General features: G+C 50.2%; 5 protein-coding genes across 8 annotated transcripts; 2 read left to right on the forward strand and 3 right to left on the reverse strand.

Moving 5' to 3' along the window:
* Positions 1-1,168: 1,168 nt before the first annotated feature.
* LOC101755914 (UPF0481 protein At3g47200) lies at positions 1,169-3,382 on the reverse strand. Its single transcript, XM_004960332.3, has one exon. It carries the CDS (start codon positions 2,963-2,965, stop codon positions 1,442-1,444), a length of 1,524 nt encoding a protein of 507 aa, XP_004960389.1. The 5' UTR covers positions 2,966-3,382; the 3' UTR covers positions 1,169-1,441.
* Positions 3,383-3,480: 98 nt separating this feature from the next.
* On the reverse strand, positions 3,481-6,295 carry LOC101756319 (beta-carotene isomerase D27, chloroplastic). 3 transcript variants are annotated; one of them, XM_022825460.1, is made up of 8 exons: positions 6,070-6,295; positions 5,890-5,985; positions 5,191-5,295; positions 4,971-5,070; positions 4,776-4,867; positions 4,597-4,677; positions 4,336-4,404; positions 3,481-3,849 (listed from the first exon to the last, which is right to left on the reverse strand). In XM_022825460.1, the coding sequence occupies exons 1-8, from the start codon at positions 6,226-6,228 to the stop codon at positions 3,796-3,798; spliced, it is 756 nt and encodes a 251-aa protein (XP_022681195.1). In that variant the 5' UTR covers positions 6,229-6,295; the 3' UTR covers positions 3,481-3,795. The 3 variants fall into 3 exon arrangements, with proteins under 3 accessions (XP_022681195.1, XP_004960390.1, XP_012699792.1); XM_004960333.4 differs by having other exon boundaries at positions 3,490-3,827; positions 6,082-6,293; XM_012844338.3 differs by having other exon boundaries at positions 3,490-3,827; positions 6,070-6,293.
* A 1,149-nt stretch (positions 6,296-7,444) lies between these two features.
* Positions 7,445-10,435, reverse strand: LOC101756719 (solute carrier family 40 member 3, chloroplastic). 2 transcript variants are annotated; one of them, XM_004960334.4, is made up of 11 exons: positions 10,203-10,435; positions 9,742-10,114; positions 9,552-9,641; positions 9,275-9,454; positions 9,124-9,198; positions 8,945-9,046; positions 8,709-8,838; positions 8,474-8,620; positions 8,293-8,399; positions 8,087-8,200; positions 7,445-7,984 (listed from the first exon to the last, which is right to left on the reverse strand). In XM_004960334.4, the coding sequence occupies exons 1-11, from the start codon at positions 10,346-10,348 to the stop codon at positions 7,703-7,705; spliced, it is 1,746 nt and encodes a 581-aa protein (XP_004960391.1). In that variant the 5' UTR covers positions 10,349-10,435; the 3' UTR covers positions 7,445-7,702. The 2 variants fall into 2 exon arrangements, with proteins under 2 accessions (XP_004960391.1, XP_022680593.1); XM_022824858.1 differs by having other exon boundaries at positions 9,742-10,109; positions 10,203-10,312.
* A 703-nt stretch (positions 10,436-11,138) lies between these two features.
* LOC101773897 (probable WRKY transcription factor 71) lies at positions 11,139-11,867 on the forward strand. The gene is made up of 2 exons (XM_004963372.1): positions 11,139-11,506; positions 11,627-11,867. Exons 1-2 carry the CDS (start codon positions 11,139-11,141, stop codon positions 11,865-11,867), a joined length of 609 nt encoding a protein of 202 aa, XP_004963429.1.
* A 1,040-nt stretch (positions 11,868-12,907) lies between these two features.
* Positions 12,908-18,529, forward strand: LOC101757137 (cycloeucalenol cycloisomerase). The gene is made up of 8 exons (XM_004960335.4): positions 12,908-13,063; positions 13,146-13,324; positions 13,506-13,589; positions 14,773-14,814; positions 15,242-15,352; positions 16,292-16,483; positions 17,326-17,423; positions 18,065-18,529. The coding sequence occupies exons 1-8, from the start codon at positions 13,057-13,059 to the stop codon at positions 18,240-18,242; spliced, it is 891 nt and encodes a 296-aa protein (XP_004960392.1). The 5' UTR covers positions 12,908-13,056; the 3' UTR covers positions 18,243-18,529.
* Positions 18,530-20,115: the final 1,586 nt, after the last annotated feature.

The following is a 20,115-nucleotide window of genomic DNA, read 5'->3' on the forward strand; positions in this document are numbered from 1 at the left end:
CCGAGCCGCTCCAGAAACTTCACCTTCACCTTACTGTCATCGGGATTACAGCTGCACCACACATGCGGACCCAAATCTTCTAGCGAGCATGGGCCCTCCGCTCCTCCTCGCTGACACGATCCCTTCCCGCACCTCCTAACTCACAGCCACTATGCCTCGGTCACCACCACCACGCGTGCGGCCACTCCAGCACACTCTACCGCTGTCTCCGCCACGCCTGCGCCGCGAAGATTGCCCCGCGCTACCAACCTCACCTCCATTGCGCCAGTGCAGGCCGATGCCAGCCATACCACCATGGTGTCGCTAGCGAGACCCGTGCTAACCAACCTTGACTGCACTACCACAATGCCTCCCAGCGCGCAGAGCCGCATCCTCGATGTGCCGCCACCAACACCCCTGTCGCACACCACCGCACCGCTCCCAGGTGTGCCGCCTGCACACCTGTGCACCACCGCGCCGCTCCCATGTGGCCTGTCGCCGCGCATTCGTCCCGACCGCCTCACGCACGCCTCTGTGGTCCGCGCTGGCTGCCACCACCGAGGTCAGCTTGCTTGCCGTCTTCTGCCGTGCCCACATCTTCACCCTCTCCGTCTTGGCCTCCGGCTTCCCTCCGCCGCCACCAGGGCCCATTGGTCCCCCCGCCATACGGCGAGGCCTCTGCGCGCCCCATGAAGCTGCTGCCGGAGCCCGACGACGAAGACGAGTCGGATGACCGACGCCTGGAGCAGCCACCGCCGTCGCCACCCCACGTGGGGGAAGCCGCCACTGCCGCCACGCTTGGCAATGGCCTCGGATCCGGACGTGGGGGCCCCGGGATCCGGCCTCGCTGGCACGGCCGTGTGCCGCCCGCCCCGGTGGGGGAAGCCGCCGCCGCCGCTCCTGGTGACGGATCCAGCCTCGTCGGCATGGTCGCGTGCCACCCTATGGCAGCTCCCTCCGACATCCCCAGCGGCTGTGGCCGCCAGGAGATGAAGAGGGGAAGCAGGCCACCCTGCCGCCACCATCCTCGCGAGCCGCGCAGGCTTCCGGCGGCCGGCTCAGGTGGTGGTGCGGCGGTAGGAAGAGGGAGGAAGGGGCGGCGGCGGCGAGGTCATCCGCCCGTGTCGCTCACGTGGGAGCGACGCGGGGCGTCGGGCTGGAATGCCTGTTTCTAAGATTATTCTTCTGATAATCATAAATCGTATTTCTATTCATTCCATCAAAGTACAGTATCAGCTCGCTACATGCAGGTGAATACACCAATAATAAACAAGCTTATTTCAGAAGAATAATCTTAGGAAGGCATTCCGGATCCTTATGCGAAAAATAAGTAAATAAATCGCCGTACAAATTAAATGTTGTTTCTTCAAGAAAACTGAGCTGAATGCCGTTAAGGCGCTAACTTAAGTGAAGATGCTGAAACACCATCCGTTTGACTTGGAGTGGTGGATTTCTGGTGGAGTCAGTGCTTGAAGGATCCGTAGGTCTGCAGTATGGTCGAGATGAAGGTGAAGAAGGTGACGAACTCGGCGACGACGGCCCACGGCACGGTGAAGTAGTTGCGCTGCACGTCGGCCCACATCATGAAGAGCGGGTCCTGGCTCCGCTCCCGCAGCTTCTGCAGCGTCTCCCTGAGGTAGCTCTTCTCCAGCTCCCCCGCCGCCTCGCTCGCCGAGCCCATCTGCCGGAAGAAGCACGCCACGTCCTCCTTGCTCTCGTTCCCCGTCGTGCCCCCGTGCACCACCTCCGCCGCCACCAGGACCCCCGCGTCCTCCGCCGACTGCACCAGCTTCGCCATGAGCCACACGTACGCCGACACGTCCCCGGCGCGCTGCTCCGCCGACTGCTCGAACGCCATCAGGTTCAGCAGAAGCGGCGCCGTCCGGAACTCGATCCGCAGCTGCGGCAGCCGAAGTCGGTCCTCGTGCGCCAGCTTCACGGTCAGCGGCACCGGGCCCAACACCGACGCGATGCCGGCAGCGGCCTTGCTGCCGCTCCCGCCGCGCACCTTCTTGAACCGCACCCACATCCGCTTCAGGTCGCTCGCCGACGGCAGGTCCTCGCGGCCGTAGCTCGCGCGCCACCGGCGCTCCTCGGGCAGGATCGGGTACAGCAGAGGCACGAGGAGCAGCAGCGGGAGGCGCCGGAGCAGCCGCGCCGCCTCCTGCATCATCTCCAGAGGCGCGCTGTCCTGCATCCGCGGCGGCGGCTCCCACCTGGTTCGCGCCGCGACGACCATGGCGTGGAGCACGTGCAGGATGTGGCAGACGTCCTTCGCCGGCGGGAGTGCCTCGCTCATGTCGCGGCCCCTCTCGCCGCCGAGGTAGTAGAGCACCAGCTTCATTAGCAGGACCGGCGGGTCGTAACCCGTGGAGTCGAACTCCGGCAGCCTGGAGCTGCTGATGAGGTCGACGAGGACGAAGAATGGGATCTGGTTCTCGGCGAGGACGAGGTCCACCGACAGCTGCACGGGGCCGAAGGGCGTGGCGTGCAGCAACGGCTCGTCCTTGCCCGTGGTGACGTTGACGAGGTGCTCGATGATGAAGCAGCCGTCGAGTACCAGCATCTGGATGAACTCCACGTCGGTGATGCCGTCGAAGTCCTCGGCGGCGTACATGGCGTGGGCCTCGTGCTTGCGGGCGGCGACGAGGCGGACGTAGCCCTGGATGACGTCGTGGCGGGAGGCGTCGGGGTGGCCGCGGGAGATGAGGCTGTTGAGGTAGGTCCTCTTGAGCTGGTTCCCCGGGCGGAGGCGGCGCTCGGCGTCCTTGGAGTGGAGCGGGCCGATGGCGACGAGCCCCGGCGTGTAGGCGTCCCGGTTATGGACGCGGAGGTGGTCCGGGACGCGGGACACGCGGGACACGGGGTGGGTGTTCACCATGATCCGGTGCTGCTCCGTCGCCGCAGCCTCCTCCAGCTGCTGCGTCAGGTGCCACGCCACCCAATTCACTTGACTCGTGAGGTCGTCGCCGTCCATCGCCGGCATGATCAGTGCCTACTGCCTAGCTAGCTAGCTATCCACGAAGGGCGACTGCAGGCGACACATCACCATGCATGTATTATATAGGTAGGTAGGGTGCATTGCACACGAGGGAGTGGTGGCAGATCAAGAGGTAACAGCATGGATGGAAATCTTGAACTGAGAAAGAAGGGTTAGAGACGATGATGGCATGGACACGCAAGAATTTCAGCATACGATCTCTGGAGTGAGCAAATGGGGGATTCGTAGCTTCCCTTGGTAACAAAGATTCCTTGCTTTGCTTGTGGATACGGCACAGCAGGATTATGCGTGATAATTCGCGTCTAAAGTAAGACTCTTTAGTTCGAGTCTTGGGGAAGACATAGTCGAACGCAAAATAACCAAGCAGACCTGGTTACTCGCAAAGTCGCAATCATGACCCCACATGGTGCTTCAGTTTGAAGCTTTCGAGCAAGCGTGTTGCGCCTCATTTGATCAATCCGAACCTGGTCTTGTTGTGTGTTCAGAACTCAGACTCGCTGTTGGGCAACTGCAAGAATCGTCCGGTTCTAATATTAGGTTCATGATGAATCCAGGTAGCAAGGTCCGGAAATTATGCACGAAAACGCACAATGTCGGAGGTGTGCTTGCAGTTATTTGGCAAAAGGATCAAAACAGGGTACCATCACTGGACTGTACCATCTCATTCTCATCTACGTTGTGCATACTTTTTACAAGCAGCGTATCAAACTTGGGGGCAACCGAGTTCATCCGGGCTACTATTTCTGCCGATCTCCCTGCGTCTCCTCGCATTTGTGCAAATGTCCAAGCAGGGTTCCTTGAGGGCTTTGTCAGTATCAAGAGGTGGAGGCGGCACTCCAAAGTTGAACTGCAATTAACAACAGCGTAAACTATGGGGGTGTTTGGGAGGAGTGGGCTAAACTTTAGCCCTGTCATATCGGATGTTCGGATACTCATTAGGAGGACTAAACATAAGCTAATTACAAAACTAATTGCAGAACCCCTAGGCTAAATCGCGAGACGAATCTATTAAGCCTAATTAATCCATCATTAGTGAATGGTTACTGTAGCACCACATTGTCAAATCATGACCTAATTAGGCTTAATAGATTCGTCTCGCGATTTAGCCTAGGGGTTGTGTAATTAATTTTGTAATTAGTCTAGATTTAATACTCCTAATTAGTGTCCAAACATTCGATAGGATGGGGGCTAAAATTTAGCCCCCTCCTCCCAAACACCCCCAGTTGTCAGGTGGGGTGCTTTATCTGGAACTTTGGTTGTATATTGCACAAAAGTGAGAACGTACACATAGCAGGCCTCAAGTTTTTGTTTAGCCTGACAATATGGTACACACTGAAAGTCTGGAACTGTTTTACCTGGCAGCTATAGTCTTCAAAATTTGGCTCCATGTATAAATCAACGCCCATGTGATCTTTGAAGAAAGTCTGAAAACAGAAAGTGTACTTCATTCAGGAACATTCTTTCGGGGGGAAAAGCTCTTTGGAGATTATTGCGCAGAATCAACAATAGCCATACAAAAAGCATAGTTGGATTGTATATCATTTTCCCTCTAGTGTTTTGATATACAGTTCCACTTGGACTCAAGAGACGCTACTGGAAATAAGGCATAAGCAAACCTGAGTTGGCAGTTTGCACGTGTTGATGCAAATACCAAGGCATTTGCTCTCTTCCAGATATTTGCATTTCTCAACGAACACCTGGCGATTGTCATCAAGAAGATCAAAAACATGATTCCAACCAGAGTCTTAGCGAAGAAAAGGTGGAAAAGGAGTTGCTAGTTGGAACAAATCTATACCCCACTTGACCAAGACTTTCCATCAGGAAGAGTGACAGAATTAACTGAACATGTGCCCATTAACCATTGGCATGAAAGTGCTGTCGCTCTAGCTTCTCAAGTAATAAGCCATCAATAGCAAATAGACCAAGTTAAAAAGAGAAGAATATAAAGTATAAATGGAAATGATGTACTTTCTACTCAAAGTAAACTCACCGAGCATCATGGCAGCTAGTTGACCATTAGCAATTGGCGATAAAAGGGCTTTGTATAGGACAAGCAATAGAGGCGGAAACAATGACTGTAGTACTCGGACCTGGAGTTTTTAAAAAAAGAGACGCAAAAAACAAAAAATTGATTTAGTTGTTAAGTTCACATGCCAGACAGATGTCTAGTAGAAGAGACTAGGGAGGAAGAACAAGAGAGGGTGATATACAGCTGCTTGCTCAGTCTCCAAAGCACTCTTCCCCTTGACCATGAGACGATTGGCAACCTCCATCAGCCCGGCATACCCAGGCTTTTCCGAATCCCATCCAACCTCCTACAGCTTTTCAGAGAATTAAAAAAATGTAATTGCATTCTTTTACTGAAAACTGTGATATGATTTTGTCCTAGAACTTAACAAATACACCTGAATAGCGGATTGGTGTTATAACTACATGTACCTTATCTGAATTCACATGATTTTTTTTCTTTTGCCAGTTCCAGAGAATTGTGTGTACTTTCTTCATTGATATGGCATTGATTATTCTATGTTTCTGGAGAGGCAATCTGTCTGAAAATTATTGTAACATACGAAACCTGGCATTAACTTGTTTTATGATTGAAATCTGAAAACTACGGTTCCTTTCCCCGCACATCATCTATAAACAAATCTACTTTAACAAACTGGGCCTTCAGTTCAGATTACAACAAAACAAAATGTTCCATTTTAGACATATAGAGTTTCGAGCTGGTTCCTTGCGAATACATCGATACTGTGATAAACTAATAACTATCCGTTCAAATTGTCAAGTTTATCTATGCACGAAATCAATTTATTAGCTCTTTTATTGACGGAAAAGAAGCTAGCACATCTTTAGCAATTTAGCATCGTGTAACTTGAGGAAGGAATAAATGGGTCGATGGAGCTCACCTCCACCATCTTGCTCCGGAAGAAGGCGAGGAGGAGGTCGTCCGCGAAGGAGGGCCGGTACTCGCCGCCCTTCCCCGGCGCGGCCGCAGCATCAGCCTGCGTCGAAATCAAGTAGCACCACACAATCATCTCCGGCCACTGCTGCGAATGGACAGAGATAAAGGGTACGTGGTTTGGTACCGAATAAATCACCTGCGGCGAGGAGGAGCGGAGCCGGCGGCTAGGCCGGCGACCGAGCAGGAGAGAAGAGGCCGGCCACGAGGAGGAGGAGGAGGCGCCGTGAAACGGCGGGCCGCGGGAGGCGAGAAGGCGGCCGCGGGTCGCGAGCGGCGTCGCCATGGACACGGACAACCGCTGGCTGCCGCCTGCCGGCCGTGGTGCGCCTGCTGAGCTGTGAGCATCGGCGGATGGCCAGCCGAACTGAAGGGCCCACAAGGCAGCGACCTTTCCGCAGCAGCTGTGGGCCCCGATCAAGCATGAAAGAATCTGAGCGTGGGTCGGATTTGTTGCGTGGACCGTCCATGACGCCAGCCAGCCCGGCCCGGCTTGGCGCACCAAATCCCTGTTTCAACACTCATCCATCTCGCTTTCCACTTATTTCTCGACCAGCCAAAATACTCTTACGTTACTACGGATCCTACCCATTATCAAATAAATTCGCTAGTAAAAAATAGGATTTCTCCACCTGCGCAAGACTCATCCGTCAGACTGCCATATTGAAAGCCTTATTTAAACTGGATCCTAAATAGTGCTCTACTCCAAACTTAAAAGTTGCAAAAAAAAAAAACTTTAGCAAGGTTCCTACAGGGATTCTCATTTTGGATAAGTCTTTTGAATCCCCAGGCAGTGGGGCTCTCCATACAGCCTCATCCGATCGACACAATGGTGTAAAAGAAAATTTCCCTCGCTCTTGTTTCCTCAGCTTCGACCACCGGCACGCGTGACTACTAGCAAGCCACCTACCTACATATCTCTCCTCCATACTGGCCCTCCCCGGTGCATGTGCACCGTCCCATACCTACCCTCCTTTCTCCGGTGGTGGCTCAAGTCTTGATTGCTGAAGTTGGCACCACCACCTTTAAGCTGGACCCATCGTGAGCATTTGGTCGAAGTGCCACCTAGCCTCAAGCTTTATCCTACCACGAGCCTCCGCTCCACCCTTGAACTCTCCTTGCATGGTAACCTCCTCCTCCACTAGCTGCCCTGCCGCTAGGGGTCGTGTGAACAAAGGGCACGCCATCCTCCAAGATCCACACACTCGTAGCTTCGATTTGATTCAATTACAACACATGGTTGGTGTTATCGAGGCTCTTGATTCTATTCGATTCGCGGAGAGATCAAGATGCTCCATGAAAGCAAGGAGCCGAGCTCAGCGGGGAAGTGTTGCCAAGGGAGAGTTTTGAGGGTGCGCCTTCAATGACCTTGAGCATGAGTAGCATGAACACAAGGAGGTGGATGACAGCCATGGTGCGCAACGATGGTTTGGTGGAGCTCGGCGACCATACCATGGTGGTGTTGCTCATTTCATGGAAGGTGAGTAAGGGGACGAAAAATAAGAACAACCCTATTTAGCCTTCTGGTTAGAGGCCAATGTCACGTTCACCACTGACGACGGAGCTGGAGGCCCACCCTACAATTCCACCTCGTACACTCAACACTCGACAACAACCTCGGCATGTTCCAAGGCACTTCACCGCAAGAGATGTGATGCTATTTTGTTTGAGCTATATAAAATTTGAGTGGCGAGGGGAGGGGCATGTGCCCCCCTACAAAATTTGGATCGAACACTTTACAAAATTTTGCACACCGTACATCAGCGTGGGAAGAGCCTCTTGAGCTCGTCGGTGGGGTTTGCCAGCCACGAGCAGAACAGGCAGGCGGCCGCGGCGACCGACGCCGCCGAGAGCGCGGCCAGCCAGCCGAAGTGCGCGGCATCCCTGGCTACCACGGCCACGCCCATCATGGTGAGCTCGGCGAGGCTGGCCACGGCGATCTCTGTGGCGCCGATGAGCTTCGCCTTCCCCATCGGGTTCCCCGACTGCACCACCTGCAGGCCGATCACGCTGTACGCCATGTGCCCCAGCCGCGACGCCACCTGCAGCGAGCAACGCAAAATGATCGTACAAAAAAGAAGAACGTCCGGGGCTCAAGCTATGGCCGTTCCATCCATGGCGAGATGAGGAGGCGGTGGCCTTACGATCAAACCGAGGAAGGCAAAGAGGGTGCCCTGCCGTGAGACGGGGCCGGTGAGGAAGACCAGGACCGCCGCGCCGAGGAGCGTGCTCTGAGCGATCAGCCCCGCAGCTCCGGCCTGTCATGGTGGAATGGAAGAGATTGGTTTCAGAATCGACATGGCTGAACTCGTGATCCATGGTGTAAGGCCGTAAGTGTAACTGCCCTGACCTTGAGGATGCCCAGCTCCTTGACAAGGTTTGGGACCATGAACGTCGCGAGGATCCCCATCACCGCCGACGACCCGCCGAACGCGCCGAGCACCGACGCGCTCACACCTGCCAACGGGAGCCATGAACAAGCGGTACATGGCGAGCTCGATGATCACCGAAGAAATTGGGTGCACACGTACCGTGGTGGATGAGGAACGTGGTCATGAGAGCGCCGGGGGCGAGCGCGACGTTGAAGCAGACGAGCACGTAGGCGAGGCTCGCCGGGAGGACCGGCTGTCGTAGGTACTCCGTCCAGCCGTGCCTGATGGTCGCCCAGGCATCTTCAACTGCCATTACAGGGGAACAGAGTATAGTACTGAACTGCCTTGATGGATTATAGTGTCTTCAATTGAGCGATTGAGCCGGATTCCTCACCTTTGTTCCTGATGCTGAGAGCAGAAGCTGCGTGCGTGCTCCCATGTTCAGAGCGCTCGAGCGGGCCCAGACTAGCAGAGTGATCGAAGATGCCATCAGCGAGTCGATTCATTGCACCACCTAGAAATAACTGTTGAACAAATCAGGGATTCAGAACTGACGAGGACTGCACAATACTAATGCACATTGCCTGCAGCTAGCCACAGAGACTGAAAAGATCAAGGCAGGCACTGCACCAGAAGGGGCAGAGCACAGAGCGAGATGGCGCAGGAGAGCCTGATGCAGGTCAGGGGGTCGCTCCTGGAGAGCAAGACAGCGAAGATGGACGCCCCTGCCGTCTGCACACACGAAAACACGAGCAGATTACAGGATGTAGTAACAGAACGGGGATCGCAATGATCATGCCGGCGCGCACCTCGCAGAGGAGGTCGACTCTGCTGAGCGTCGCGTTCGCCCGCGCCAGCGCGATCGGCCTGCCTTCCCCTGCTAGCTTCACAACAAGATTCGAATTCAAAATTGGTTTCAAATCTCAATGCGTGCTAGCTCAGAACGAAGTCAAAACCCACCTGCACGACGAAGTCGCGCTCTGCGATTACGCCGAGGGAGACGCAGGAGAGCCGGTCGACGGCGGTGGACGCCACCAGCACCGCGAACCACGGCTGCAGGAGCAGCGCCGGCGCCGTGGAAGCCCGGGGAAGCGTGAACGCGTACGTGATCATCGCGGCCGAAACCCAATGCGCTGCGGTCTGACACGCCACGGGCACTGTCAGAACTAGCACCTACTAGCTTATACTGAATGGTGTAACCTGTCACAGTGTTGGAGCTAGAATCATGGAGATTCACCTGGATCACGGTCAGCGATCGGTACGCGGGGATCCGAGGTAGCGCGCTCATGAGATCTCCGACCAGCGGGCCGGCCGCGAACACCACGAGCTGCTCATAGTCATCGGAATGTTGTCAGAATTCAAAGACATCTGCAGAGAGTGTGCCTTGAATTGCAGAGTCAGACTGGGAACAACAGAGCACGGCGCACCTTGGTGAAGAAGCCGAGGACGGCGACAGGGAGGAGGCTCGGGTGGAGCGTGGCGATGGCGGCGGGCCACGTGAAGTTCCACAGCTGCTCGGTCACGTTCCCGGCGAGGCAGGCCGCGTAAAGCGCTGTCATGGCAGCCGGGTAAGCAGCGGTTTCGCCCAAGAGGCGGCCGCCTCCGCCGTCGCTCCTCTGAAGGGCGGCGAGCGCGTCGTCATCCTTGAGCAGGCTCAGCTCCGTCTGGAGGATGTCCGAGGACAGCTGGACAAACGGCAGGTCGTCGAGCTCCTCGGCGGCGGCGGCGGGGGCGAGGCCCGTCGTGCCGGCGCGGTCCGCGGAGGCACAGCTCGCGGCGAAGCGCCTTCCTGAAACTAAACTGCAAAATTCACGACGCGACACGCGGGCACGCTCCGGTGAGGTTGCAGGAACAGGGAGGCGAGAGCAGAGCAGCAGCACTCGATTACCTGTACGGCGTCGCCGCGGCTCGACGGCCGGTCGGGCTCCGCGCGAAGGATGCTGCCGCCGACGTGCGGGGAGGGATTAAGCGTCGGGACGTGGCGGCGGTGCGGGATGGAGGCGGGGTGAGCAGCTTGGACATGGGCGACGCCATGGCCGGCCGACCCCCCGGTCGCCGTCGTCTGCGCGGGAGCCGAAACGGATAAGGTGGGTGGTTTCGTCGTAGTCGGGATACACGCAGGCCAGGCCTCCAATTGCAATATGCAATGCACAACTTGGGCCTTTGGATAGCACGCGGCTCGTGCCTTTTTTTTTATCCTATCGGCCCAATTTACTTTCTCTTAGCGGAATTTCTACATAATAATATCCGGATAAATCTGATGCTGATTTTAGACAGTTTTCAATGGCCAGGATTTGTTCAAGATGCGTCGAGCCCATTGTGTCTCCGAGATCAAGACCTAGGGCAGCACAACGTCGCCGTACTTGGTCAAGGCGAGAGGGAAAAAAATACGGCGAGAAATTGACCGGTAGTTTTCACATGAAAAAATTAGAAGCTGGCCCCACGACGAAATAGATGATGTGGCAGGATTTTAATTTTTTTAGGACCTAATTATTGAGAACTGTTGGAGAAGAATTGTTTTTTTCGCTTCCAATATTTTCAGGCAAGTTCCTGAAACCTATTTTTTTACTTTATTTATTGGATACTATACAAGAAAATACGAACATGTTCGCTTCAGCTTATTCAGTCGGCTTATCAGCCACCGAACAATATTTTTCTCTCACAACAAATTAGCCATTTCAGCTTTTCAGCCGGCTTATAAGTCCAACCGAACAGATCCGCCCTACATAGTTTTAGTGCGAGGTTAAGAATATTTTTCTTTTGTAATGTGGCAGTTTTCTATTGGTCGAGAGTATGAAAATCTCAGATATCTAATACTCCGACCATGACGGGCATGGCGGCGACCGCAGCCCACGCCCACTACCTCTCTCCCTTCGCTTCCTTGTTCGACGACCTCGGCGGCCACCCCAACCGCTCACAGCCGCCGCCGCCAGCACCAGCAGCCTCCCTCTGGCCCTCGATCCAGCCCCACTGCACCGGTCACCCCCAACACGCAGGTGACGCAGCCGCCGCCGGCAACGACGCCGCGGCCGGTAGTAAAGACGACAAGCCCCCCGCGCCGGCGGCGAGGCCCAAGAGCGAGCGCGAGCCGCGGTTCGCGTTCATGACGCGGAGCGAGGTGGACCATCTGGAGGACGGCTACCGGTGGCGCAAGTACGGCCAGAAGGCCGTCAAGAACAGCCCGTTCCCCAGGTAATAACTCGCTACCTATCTATCCAGCTGATTCTTCTGCTAGCTAAGTTAACCACAGACGAGCTCCGATCAAACTCGCAACGGCGGCCATGGTGACGCGTGCTGTATGAATCAATGCAGGAGCTACTACCGGTGCACGAGCGCGGTGTGCGGGGTGAGGAAGCGGGTGGAGCGCGCGGCGGACGACCCGGGCGTCGTCGTCACCACCTACGTGGGCAAGCACGCGCACCCCTGCCCTGCGCCGGTGACAAGGGCACCTGCCGCCGCCGCCGCCGCCGCCAGTGGTACAAGGCAGGTGGTACGCCGGGATGACGCAGCAGGTGGCTGCGGTCAAGGTGGAGCTGTGGACTGGTTAGCTTAGGGACTAGGCGATGGTTAATTATCAATGGTGCTGTTTAATCAAGTGACCATGGAAGTGATTAGTCTGATCTCTGTCAGTGTGTCCCTGGCCTGCTGCTGAAACGCATTTGACCATGAAGGATGGGTGTTTACAGGCGATGGTGTACGTTCTGACCCATCACATGTTTGGATTGCCACACAATATTGAAAGCCTTACAGCGGTGCCATAAGAGCTCCGTGCAGATGCATGATATTAAGCGGGGTGTACCCTGCTAAACTTCAGCAACAGTCACATCAGATATTTAATACTAATTAGGAGTATTAAACATAGTCTTAACTACAAAACTAATTACACAGATGAAGTCTAATTCGCGAGACGAATCTATTAAGCCTAATTAGTCCATGATTTGATAATGTGGCGCTACAGTAACCATTTGCTAGCCTTAATAGATTCGTCTCGCGAATTAGACTGCATCTGCGCAATTAGTTTTGTAATTAGCTCATGTTTAGTCTTTCTAATTAGCATCTGAACATCCGTTGCGACCCTACTAAAATTTAGCACCTCGTATCTAAACACCCCCTACATCCCTCCGGTCAATCCTCAGACATTTCAGCCTTGTTAAGAATGAGAAGATGTTTTCCTAAAAAAAAAGAACGAGAAAAAGACATAGCTAGGTGCTTAGCGGTTCAACTTGCATTCTTGGTAGACAGGTGTTTAACGGTTCAACTTTCACAAAGAAACTTCAGGGGTCCCTAAAAATTGTTTTTAGAAATAGCGATAGTATACCATCAACAAAGAAGAAGAAGAAGAAGAAGCAGCAGCAGCTCTAGTACCCAATGTTCCAAGGAATTGTGAGAAAAATCACAAGGCAGCTGAATCTTAACGTTTCTACCACTACTTCAACACCTGTGTCATCCATCTGCAACCATGCCACCGAGAGCAGAGAAGAATGCTGTTGCTGGGCCTGGTATAAGAAGAAGGCCGATTGGACCGGCCCGTGCACGCACGACAGCGTGGGGCGTGCGCGGGAAGGCCTGATTTGCCTTTTCCACTCGCGAGATCCCTCGTTTTCTAGCCGTCTCGTCTCTATTCTTCAGTGAAGCCTCCGCCTCTTTCACCCACTCTCCCCGGCAGCACCTCGTCGGGTTCGATTCGATCCCTCCTCCTCGGCCGGCGTCCTGCGGCAGGGGCCAGCGGAATCAGCCCACCAATGGCAGGTGCGTCCCGCGCTCTCCGGCGCGCGCGCCCAGTGGCGCCCGCCCACGTACCTGACCCGGTTCTCCTCTCCTCCTCTCGCAGCTGCGCGGCGGCCGGCGGCGGGGGCGAAGCCCAGGGGCGGCGGCGGAGGCGCGGGGAGGAGGAGCGCGTGGCTGGCCGCGGACGGGAGCAAGCGCTGGGGGGAGGCCTTCTTCCTGCTCTACACGCCCTTCTGGCTCACGCTCTGCCTCGGCGTCGTCGTCCCCTTCAAGCTCTACGAGGTACTCCTCCTGATTGATGTGAAGCCTTCGTGGTTCATCGCTCGGGTCCTCGATCGGATCTGTTGGATCTCGGATGTGGCCAGGAGATCGGGATCCGGTGTTCTTGGAGTGCAGTGGAGTGGGTGAGTGGATAAATCATTAAATTAACTAAGGCCTTCTTGGATTCTTGTGCCATGTGCAGAGGTTCACGGAGCTGGAGTACCTGATTCTTGGATTGGTGTCCACCGTGCCGGCGTTCCTCATCCCCCTCTTCCTCGTAGGGAAGGTAAATAAATAGCACCTTCCTGTTCCCTCGTCTCTGTCAGCTCGCCACCATTTGCTCTATGCCATACTTCAGAGGACAATGTAGATATAAATTCATGTAAGCCTAAGCCAATTTTAGTAAATGGGCAATGTATTTAGTAACATTCCACTGATATGTATCAGGCATCTATCAGTAGGTGAGACAAAAAATGATGCAGTTGAGAAACACTAAATGCCTGTATGGCTGTATCCAACAACATAGGCATAAACTGAACCTGGAGTGGCGCTTGTCTTTGTGTGCGCGATAAGCTAGGAAACTATGGGCACGTTTGGATTTTGCCCAGGAGAGCCCTGCCAATTTCTCTCGCGCCAATTTTTTGGCGGAGGATTTTGCCGCCGGTGATTTGGCCCTCAGTTGGCGGAAAAAACAACTACCGATGGCGCATGGGCGTTGGCTCGCCAAATGCAGGCGCTAATCCAAACGGAGTCTTTGCGCAGGGGTCAACGCCAATATTTTGGTAGGGCAGGCCAGGGCGTCGATCCAAACAGCCCCTATATCTTTGGAGTAGGAAGCAAAATATTAAATGCTTGGTATGGGGAGAGAGTAAGAGTGATGATGGTTTGTTGTTGGCAGATCTTGAGATTTAAGCCCATACCAGTATGCGTCCTTTTGCCTTTTTTCCCCTCTGTGCTCAGATGTTTCACATCTGTCAGACACAAGCCCAAAGACATGCCTAGGTTTCTACTACTGGTGCAGCTGGAAACATTTAGCTTGCTGGCTCACTGTGCCTGAACAAACACTATATGCGCTCTTCTTTTCACCTTTGAGAGTACCTGCTATTTTTTTAATCATGTATCAGAACATGTTTATTACTATATTCATGAAGACAACCATATGGGTGATTTGTACAATTCATACCAGGTCTCATGTTAGGTGTGTCCTCATTGCTTTAGTTTACTCCTGAGTGTTGGCCCTTGTTCTGTCGTTCCATTACCTTACTTCCAGTTTACATGCTGGCTATCATTCTGGAGACAAAAACAAAGAGTTGGTGTTTGACTTTTTTGGTGCCCTTAAAGACACCGCAATTCATTTTTGTATTAAAAGGGCAGTCATTTCTCAAGACTATTTAATGTGATCCTTACTTCTTAACATAAAGAGAATTCATATGTTCACAAACTAATTCATCTGTACTTTCACTTTTCAGGCAGATAGCGTTAGAAGTTTGAAAGATCGATACTGGGTCAAGGTAATTATTCTCTCTGTGAATCATCTGCGGCAATTTATTTTTTATAGTTCTTTTTACTGAATAGCTCAAAAAATTGTAAATTGTATTTGTTATTGTAAGTCGGGTCCTGAAATATGTTTCAGCTAGTTAACTTTAATGAGTTGTAGTTTGATCTGGTGAGTGCTGGAAAAAAAACTGTGGTGGCATGCAATGGATATTTGGGACTTTTACCAATTTGTCTCTGATGAATTGACACTTTTAAACTATTTATAATTTTAATTCAGTGTGCAGTTACTCTAATGATTCTGTAGCCATCTACTAATACAAGGAGCTAGAGTTGTATTGGTTCTATTGTTATATGGACTTCCTTTGGGTAGTGAGGATTTGTTGGTTCAATTTGTCTTTTCAACACTATTTGCTAAATCCAAAACACATCTTATCATTGCAGGCTAATATTTGGATTATAATTTTTAGCTATGTTGGTAACTACTTCTGGACACATTACTTCTTCACAGTTCTGGGCGCTTCGTATACTTTTCCATCATGGCGGATGAATAATGTAAGATTTGGTGCCTTATAGCTGTTCATGTTGATTTTCTCCCTCATTTGCAGTGGCACTCAAATACTCATTCACTGTTAAAAGTACACTTGTTATCATGTGTTCCAACTTGCATGTGATCGTATAAGTAGATGTTTTCGTGTTTGCAATCCTACATAACAGCAGTTAAACTGAAATTTCTCTATCTTAGATAAATTTAGGTCAATTCAATGAATTGAAATTAATGTGATGTCATAATAACATATGACTATGTACTACCAATAACTTCTTGTTGGTGCTGTTTTTAATGTCTACTTTTATAAAATTGAATAGAGAAGTTATTGTTATTATTTTATTGATAAGTAAAAGGGAAAATCCATGAATTCCTTCACAGCACAATTTGGAGTAACTGGACTATTAGTTTAGTTAAATAAATTGATTTATCATAAACAAGGTCGGGGCTGCAATGCACTTGTTTCTTTCCTCCAGTAAATGGTAAAAAAAGATGGTATTAACTTATCACATGGAACAACTCTGGTAACAAGATTTGAATCCAATATTGCAAGGATCACCTATATTAGCACTTTTTCTGAATGTCTAATTGTACTTGAGTCCAATAATGCTAATGTCCATGCTTCTCTTCCACTTCATATACACCCTTCCATCAGTTTCCCTTTATTGAAAATTCGAAAGAGGCGACCATAGAGAGTAGTTAGCTAGCTGGCATGTGTATTCTGCCAAAAAAAAAGACCCCTTTGTTGTGCCACAAATGGACTATAATCACCTTTCTGCTTCGTCAATTCTTTCTTGATACAAATTCAATCCAAGTACTACACAATTTACTTCTCGCAAATGTGTCCAAGAATCTTTGTTCCCATTTTGCTGAGTTAATGACAGATCATAGTTTTTAGTGGTATCTATAATTTGTAAAAGTTTTTTTGAATTACTTTAATGTTTCAGGTACCCCATACGACGTTTCTCCTGACTCATGCTTGTTTCCTGTTCTATCATATGGCATCAAATATGACACTTCGTAGATTACGTCACTCCACAGCTCACTTGCCACAGTCTATTCGGTGGTTATTTGAAGCCGCATGGATTTTGGCGCTTTCATACTTCATAGCTTACTTGGAGACACTAGCCATTGCAAATGTAAGTTCAAGCGTAAATTTCTAGTTAACTTCCTGCTTTCAGTTCTAGCACAACTATTTCTCCTTTTTATATACCGTGTTTGATGAATTCATGTCTTATTACACTAAAGAGTTTGATGCTCACCAATTTGTAGTAGTGTTGCTGCAAATCCCTTGTTTAGTGTTAATGTTTACATGTTGGATCTGGTAGACAGTTCAGTACATTTAGACATACCTAGTCACTGACAATGGCAGATAAAGCTTCTAGACAATCCATGCTTTTATGAGTCCTTATGTCAGTAAGTCCTGTGCATGTACCATTGGTTGCAAAGTTGTAATTCTTTTCTGAGAACACAAATGTGTTAGTTTCATTTGACAACTGTTGTACTCCAAGAAAACCTGTTTTACTGGGTGTATTATCATCTGATCATGTGACAATAATCATGGAGCTTAACTAATTGAGAGCGTCCATCTATCAATTCCTTTTGGCATGGCATGCTTCCTATTGGTCTGATGGAAAAAGGTAGCTTGAATTTATAGTTGCCAATTGTAGCCTGCATAATGGTCAACGATGAAAGAGTCACGATTCAATTGGATTAACTATGTGTGCCAAATTTAGTATAAATATTCAAATCTGATGATAATTTTGAGCAAGTGTGAGTTGCCTGTTCAGTACATTTTATTTCTGGGTATAGTTGAGGCGGTGTATGTTCGATAAGATATCCTGCTTATGAAAAAAAATACAGCTGATCTTGCCTTCTCATGTTTCAAAAGATGCTATCTAAGAAGCCAAGTATTTATGTTTGTAGATATATGCGACTTCATCACATGTTTATGTTTGATGTTTTCTGCGGACTATTGCAGTTCCCGTATTATGAATTCATTGATCGGGATATAATGTACAAAGTTGGTTCATTGTTCTACGCAATATACTTCATCGTCAGCTTCCCGATGTTTTCAAGGTAAACTTGAATCTGAACTTAGATATGATAAACTAGTATATATTATTTTCATTCGATTTCTTGTACTTGAATGCATCTACTCCCTTTCCCTAAGAAAGTATACTGTATGCTTTAGAAAAGTGACATCTGCTTCTACTTTTTTTGTGTGCTTTATCCATCAAGCTGTTTGCCTTTGGTAATAAATCAGACTTTGTTTACCAAAACATATATACTTGTACTAATATGTATTAAACATGTATAGAACCTCTCAAGCCTCAAACCCCAAAATAGCATGAATTTGCACAGCATTTTAGCTGGGTTTGTAGGAGTTTGGGCTCCTTGTGTTTTGTGAATTTTGTCGCTCCATTTTTTTCTGTGTGAACAATATTTTAGTCTGAGACTAAGTAACCATATCATATGTATCAAACTTACGGCTTCCCAGTCATCACCTTGTGAAACATAAGGGAAATTAATAGCACACTGAATTATCAAGATGCAGAGCACTTGCGAGGAAGACCAATAGCACTTCCCATGATTTACGTTGGTTGACAAGCCATGGTCATGTTTTGATTCAGTGCTGTTTCATATAAAATACATAGAGATAATCAGGATTTCTCATAACCTATTTGCAACTTAATGAGCCTCTGTTACTTGTGATTCAGGATTGATGAGAAAGATGAGAAGTGGAACCTGTCCAGGGTAGCTGTTGACTCTCTGGGTGCAGCGATGCTCGTTACGATAATACTCGACCTGTGGCGCATATTTTTGGGCCCAATAGTGCCCATCCCCGAGTCGAGGCGGTGCGGTCAGCCGGGGCTCGCATGGTTCCAAAGCATCTGATTCGGCGAGGCAGCTATTATCCTGTGTTTCCACGCCGTCTTCTATAGCATTCTTCAGGGCTGATAAAATCCTCCCCTCAGGCTGCACCGGAGAGGTGATGAACTGATGACATGATGTGAAGCGTAGAGCGGCTGTTGTTGCATCGAAAACGAAACGTGATTGTTGTCATCTTGTAATGTTATGTATCATGTCGTTCGGCTGAATTCTTTTTGGTCTTTGCTAGGATGCATCAGCAACAGGTTAAATTTACTACTTACTACTAATAAAGTGAATTCTTTTTGGTCTTTGCTAGGATGCATCAGCAACAGGTTAAATTTACTACTTACTACTAATAAAGTTTCCTAAATATAGCAGTAATTTGCATGTCCCTGAACGATACATCTTTGCCTTACCGTGCTGTGCAACATTAGGATATTGTATTTTTTTTTTTTGGTTTTGCATGCCGTTGTTTCCTTCCATTTGATGGAAATATAATAATAATGTATATCATCAAGCGTGCATTCCAGCACTTGAAGTTATTTGTTTTTCTAATTGCACACCAAGTTAACTTATAATAACAGGTCTTGGCCTCAGTCTCGTCATCCATCAAGCACAAGTACCGTATTACTACTGCCGTACATAATGTATTAAAAAAAATGTTGAATCTGGTCTTCCAAAATGCTGAAATAGCATACTGGAAAAAAATATATGAAAAATAACCTTTTTAAAAACGTTAGTGGAAGCGAAGAGGTAGAAACGCTTGTCCACGGGCCCATGGCCTGTAGAGCCCCTATTTTGTGGGCCACGAATCAACGTTATACGGAGCACTCTCCACAGCAAGATCATCATCTACGCTAGTGAGTGTGTAGGGCTGTGTGTAGGTGTGGTGCCTAGAGAAAGGCAAATGATCTCATATCCCTTTTGCTTGAAAAGTGAGACCACACTGGTGATCCAATTCATCATCTATCGTGTCCCATCCAGGTTGCACAAATTACAGAGAGATGACGCATAAGGACGCGCGCACGTACACCAGGTCCACCCTACAGCACGCTACGCATCCACCACCCCGCTAGTGGCTCGCACTCGAGGACCCTGCCATCCCGATGGCCCGGCGCCGACGCAGGGGGGGGGGGGGGGGGGGGGGGGGGGGGGGGGCCCCCCCTCCCTTTTGGCAGCGAGATGGAGCCACGGGGAGAATGTGAATCATCATCAACCCGGTCCGGTCCACCCTGTCCTGCCCGCAACGCAAGAGGGAGAGGGAGAAGAAAAGGCACATCCAAATCCGCCGCGGCCCTGCCAGCGCGACGCTTTTGTCCCGGTCGTCACGCTCGTGCACACTGCGGTCAAGAGGGAGAGTTGTGTAACGATGACAACAAAAAAAGGTCAGCAATCAAGGGATTCGCCAAAAGGGCATTCGAGAAGAAAATCGACCAACGGGCGAGGTTGGTTCAAGTCTCGCTGCAAGAATTACATAAAAAAACAAAAGTCTTTCTACAAGAATTACATAAAAAAACAAAAGTCTTTCTACAAGAATTATTTAAAAAACAAAAGTCTTGCTACAGTAGGATAAGTAAAAGCAAAAGTCTAGTGCTTGGCACGTAGGGAGGACAGGTGTAGCACTCACTGTGACTGCAACACCTTGGTCTATCTCTTCTGATGATTGTCCTCATCAGGCCCCACAAAAAGGTTTTTAAAATCTTGCAGACACCACCAATAAATGGTGACAATGAAAGCTGTCAAGTTGACGCGCTGCACTTCCCCCTTGAGCTTGAGCAGCTTACATTGCATTAATTGTCTACCCTTGGCCTCGGATATTCCATGTTCAAGTGCAAGATTTTTTCCCCTTCTTGTACGGTCAGTCTGAACCCAAAATACTAACTATAAGATCTCGTCG

Source organism: Setaria italica, chromosome III, assembly GCF_000263155.2.
Source record: "Setaria italica strain Yugu1 chromosome III, Setaria_italica_v2.0, whole genome shotgun sequence".
In the NCBI taxonomy this organism is placed as follows: domain Eukaryota; kingdom Viridiplantae; phylum Streptophyta; class Magnoliopsida; order Poales; family Poaceae; genus Setaria; species Setaria italica.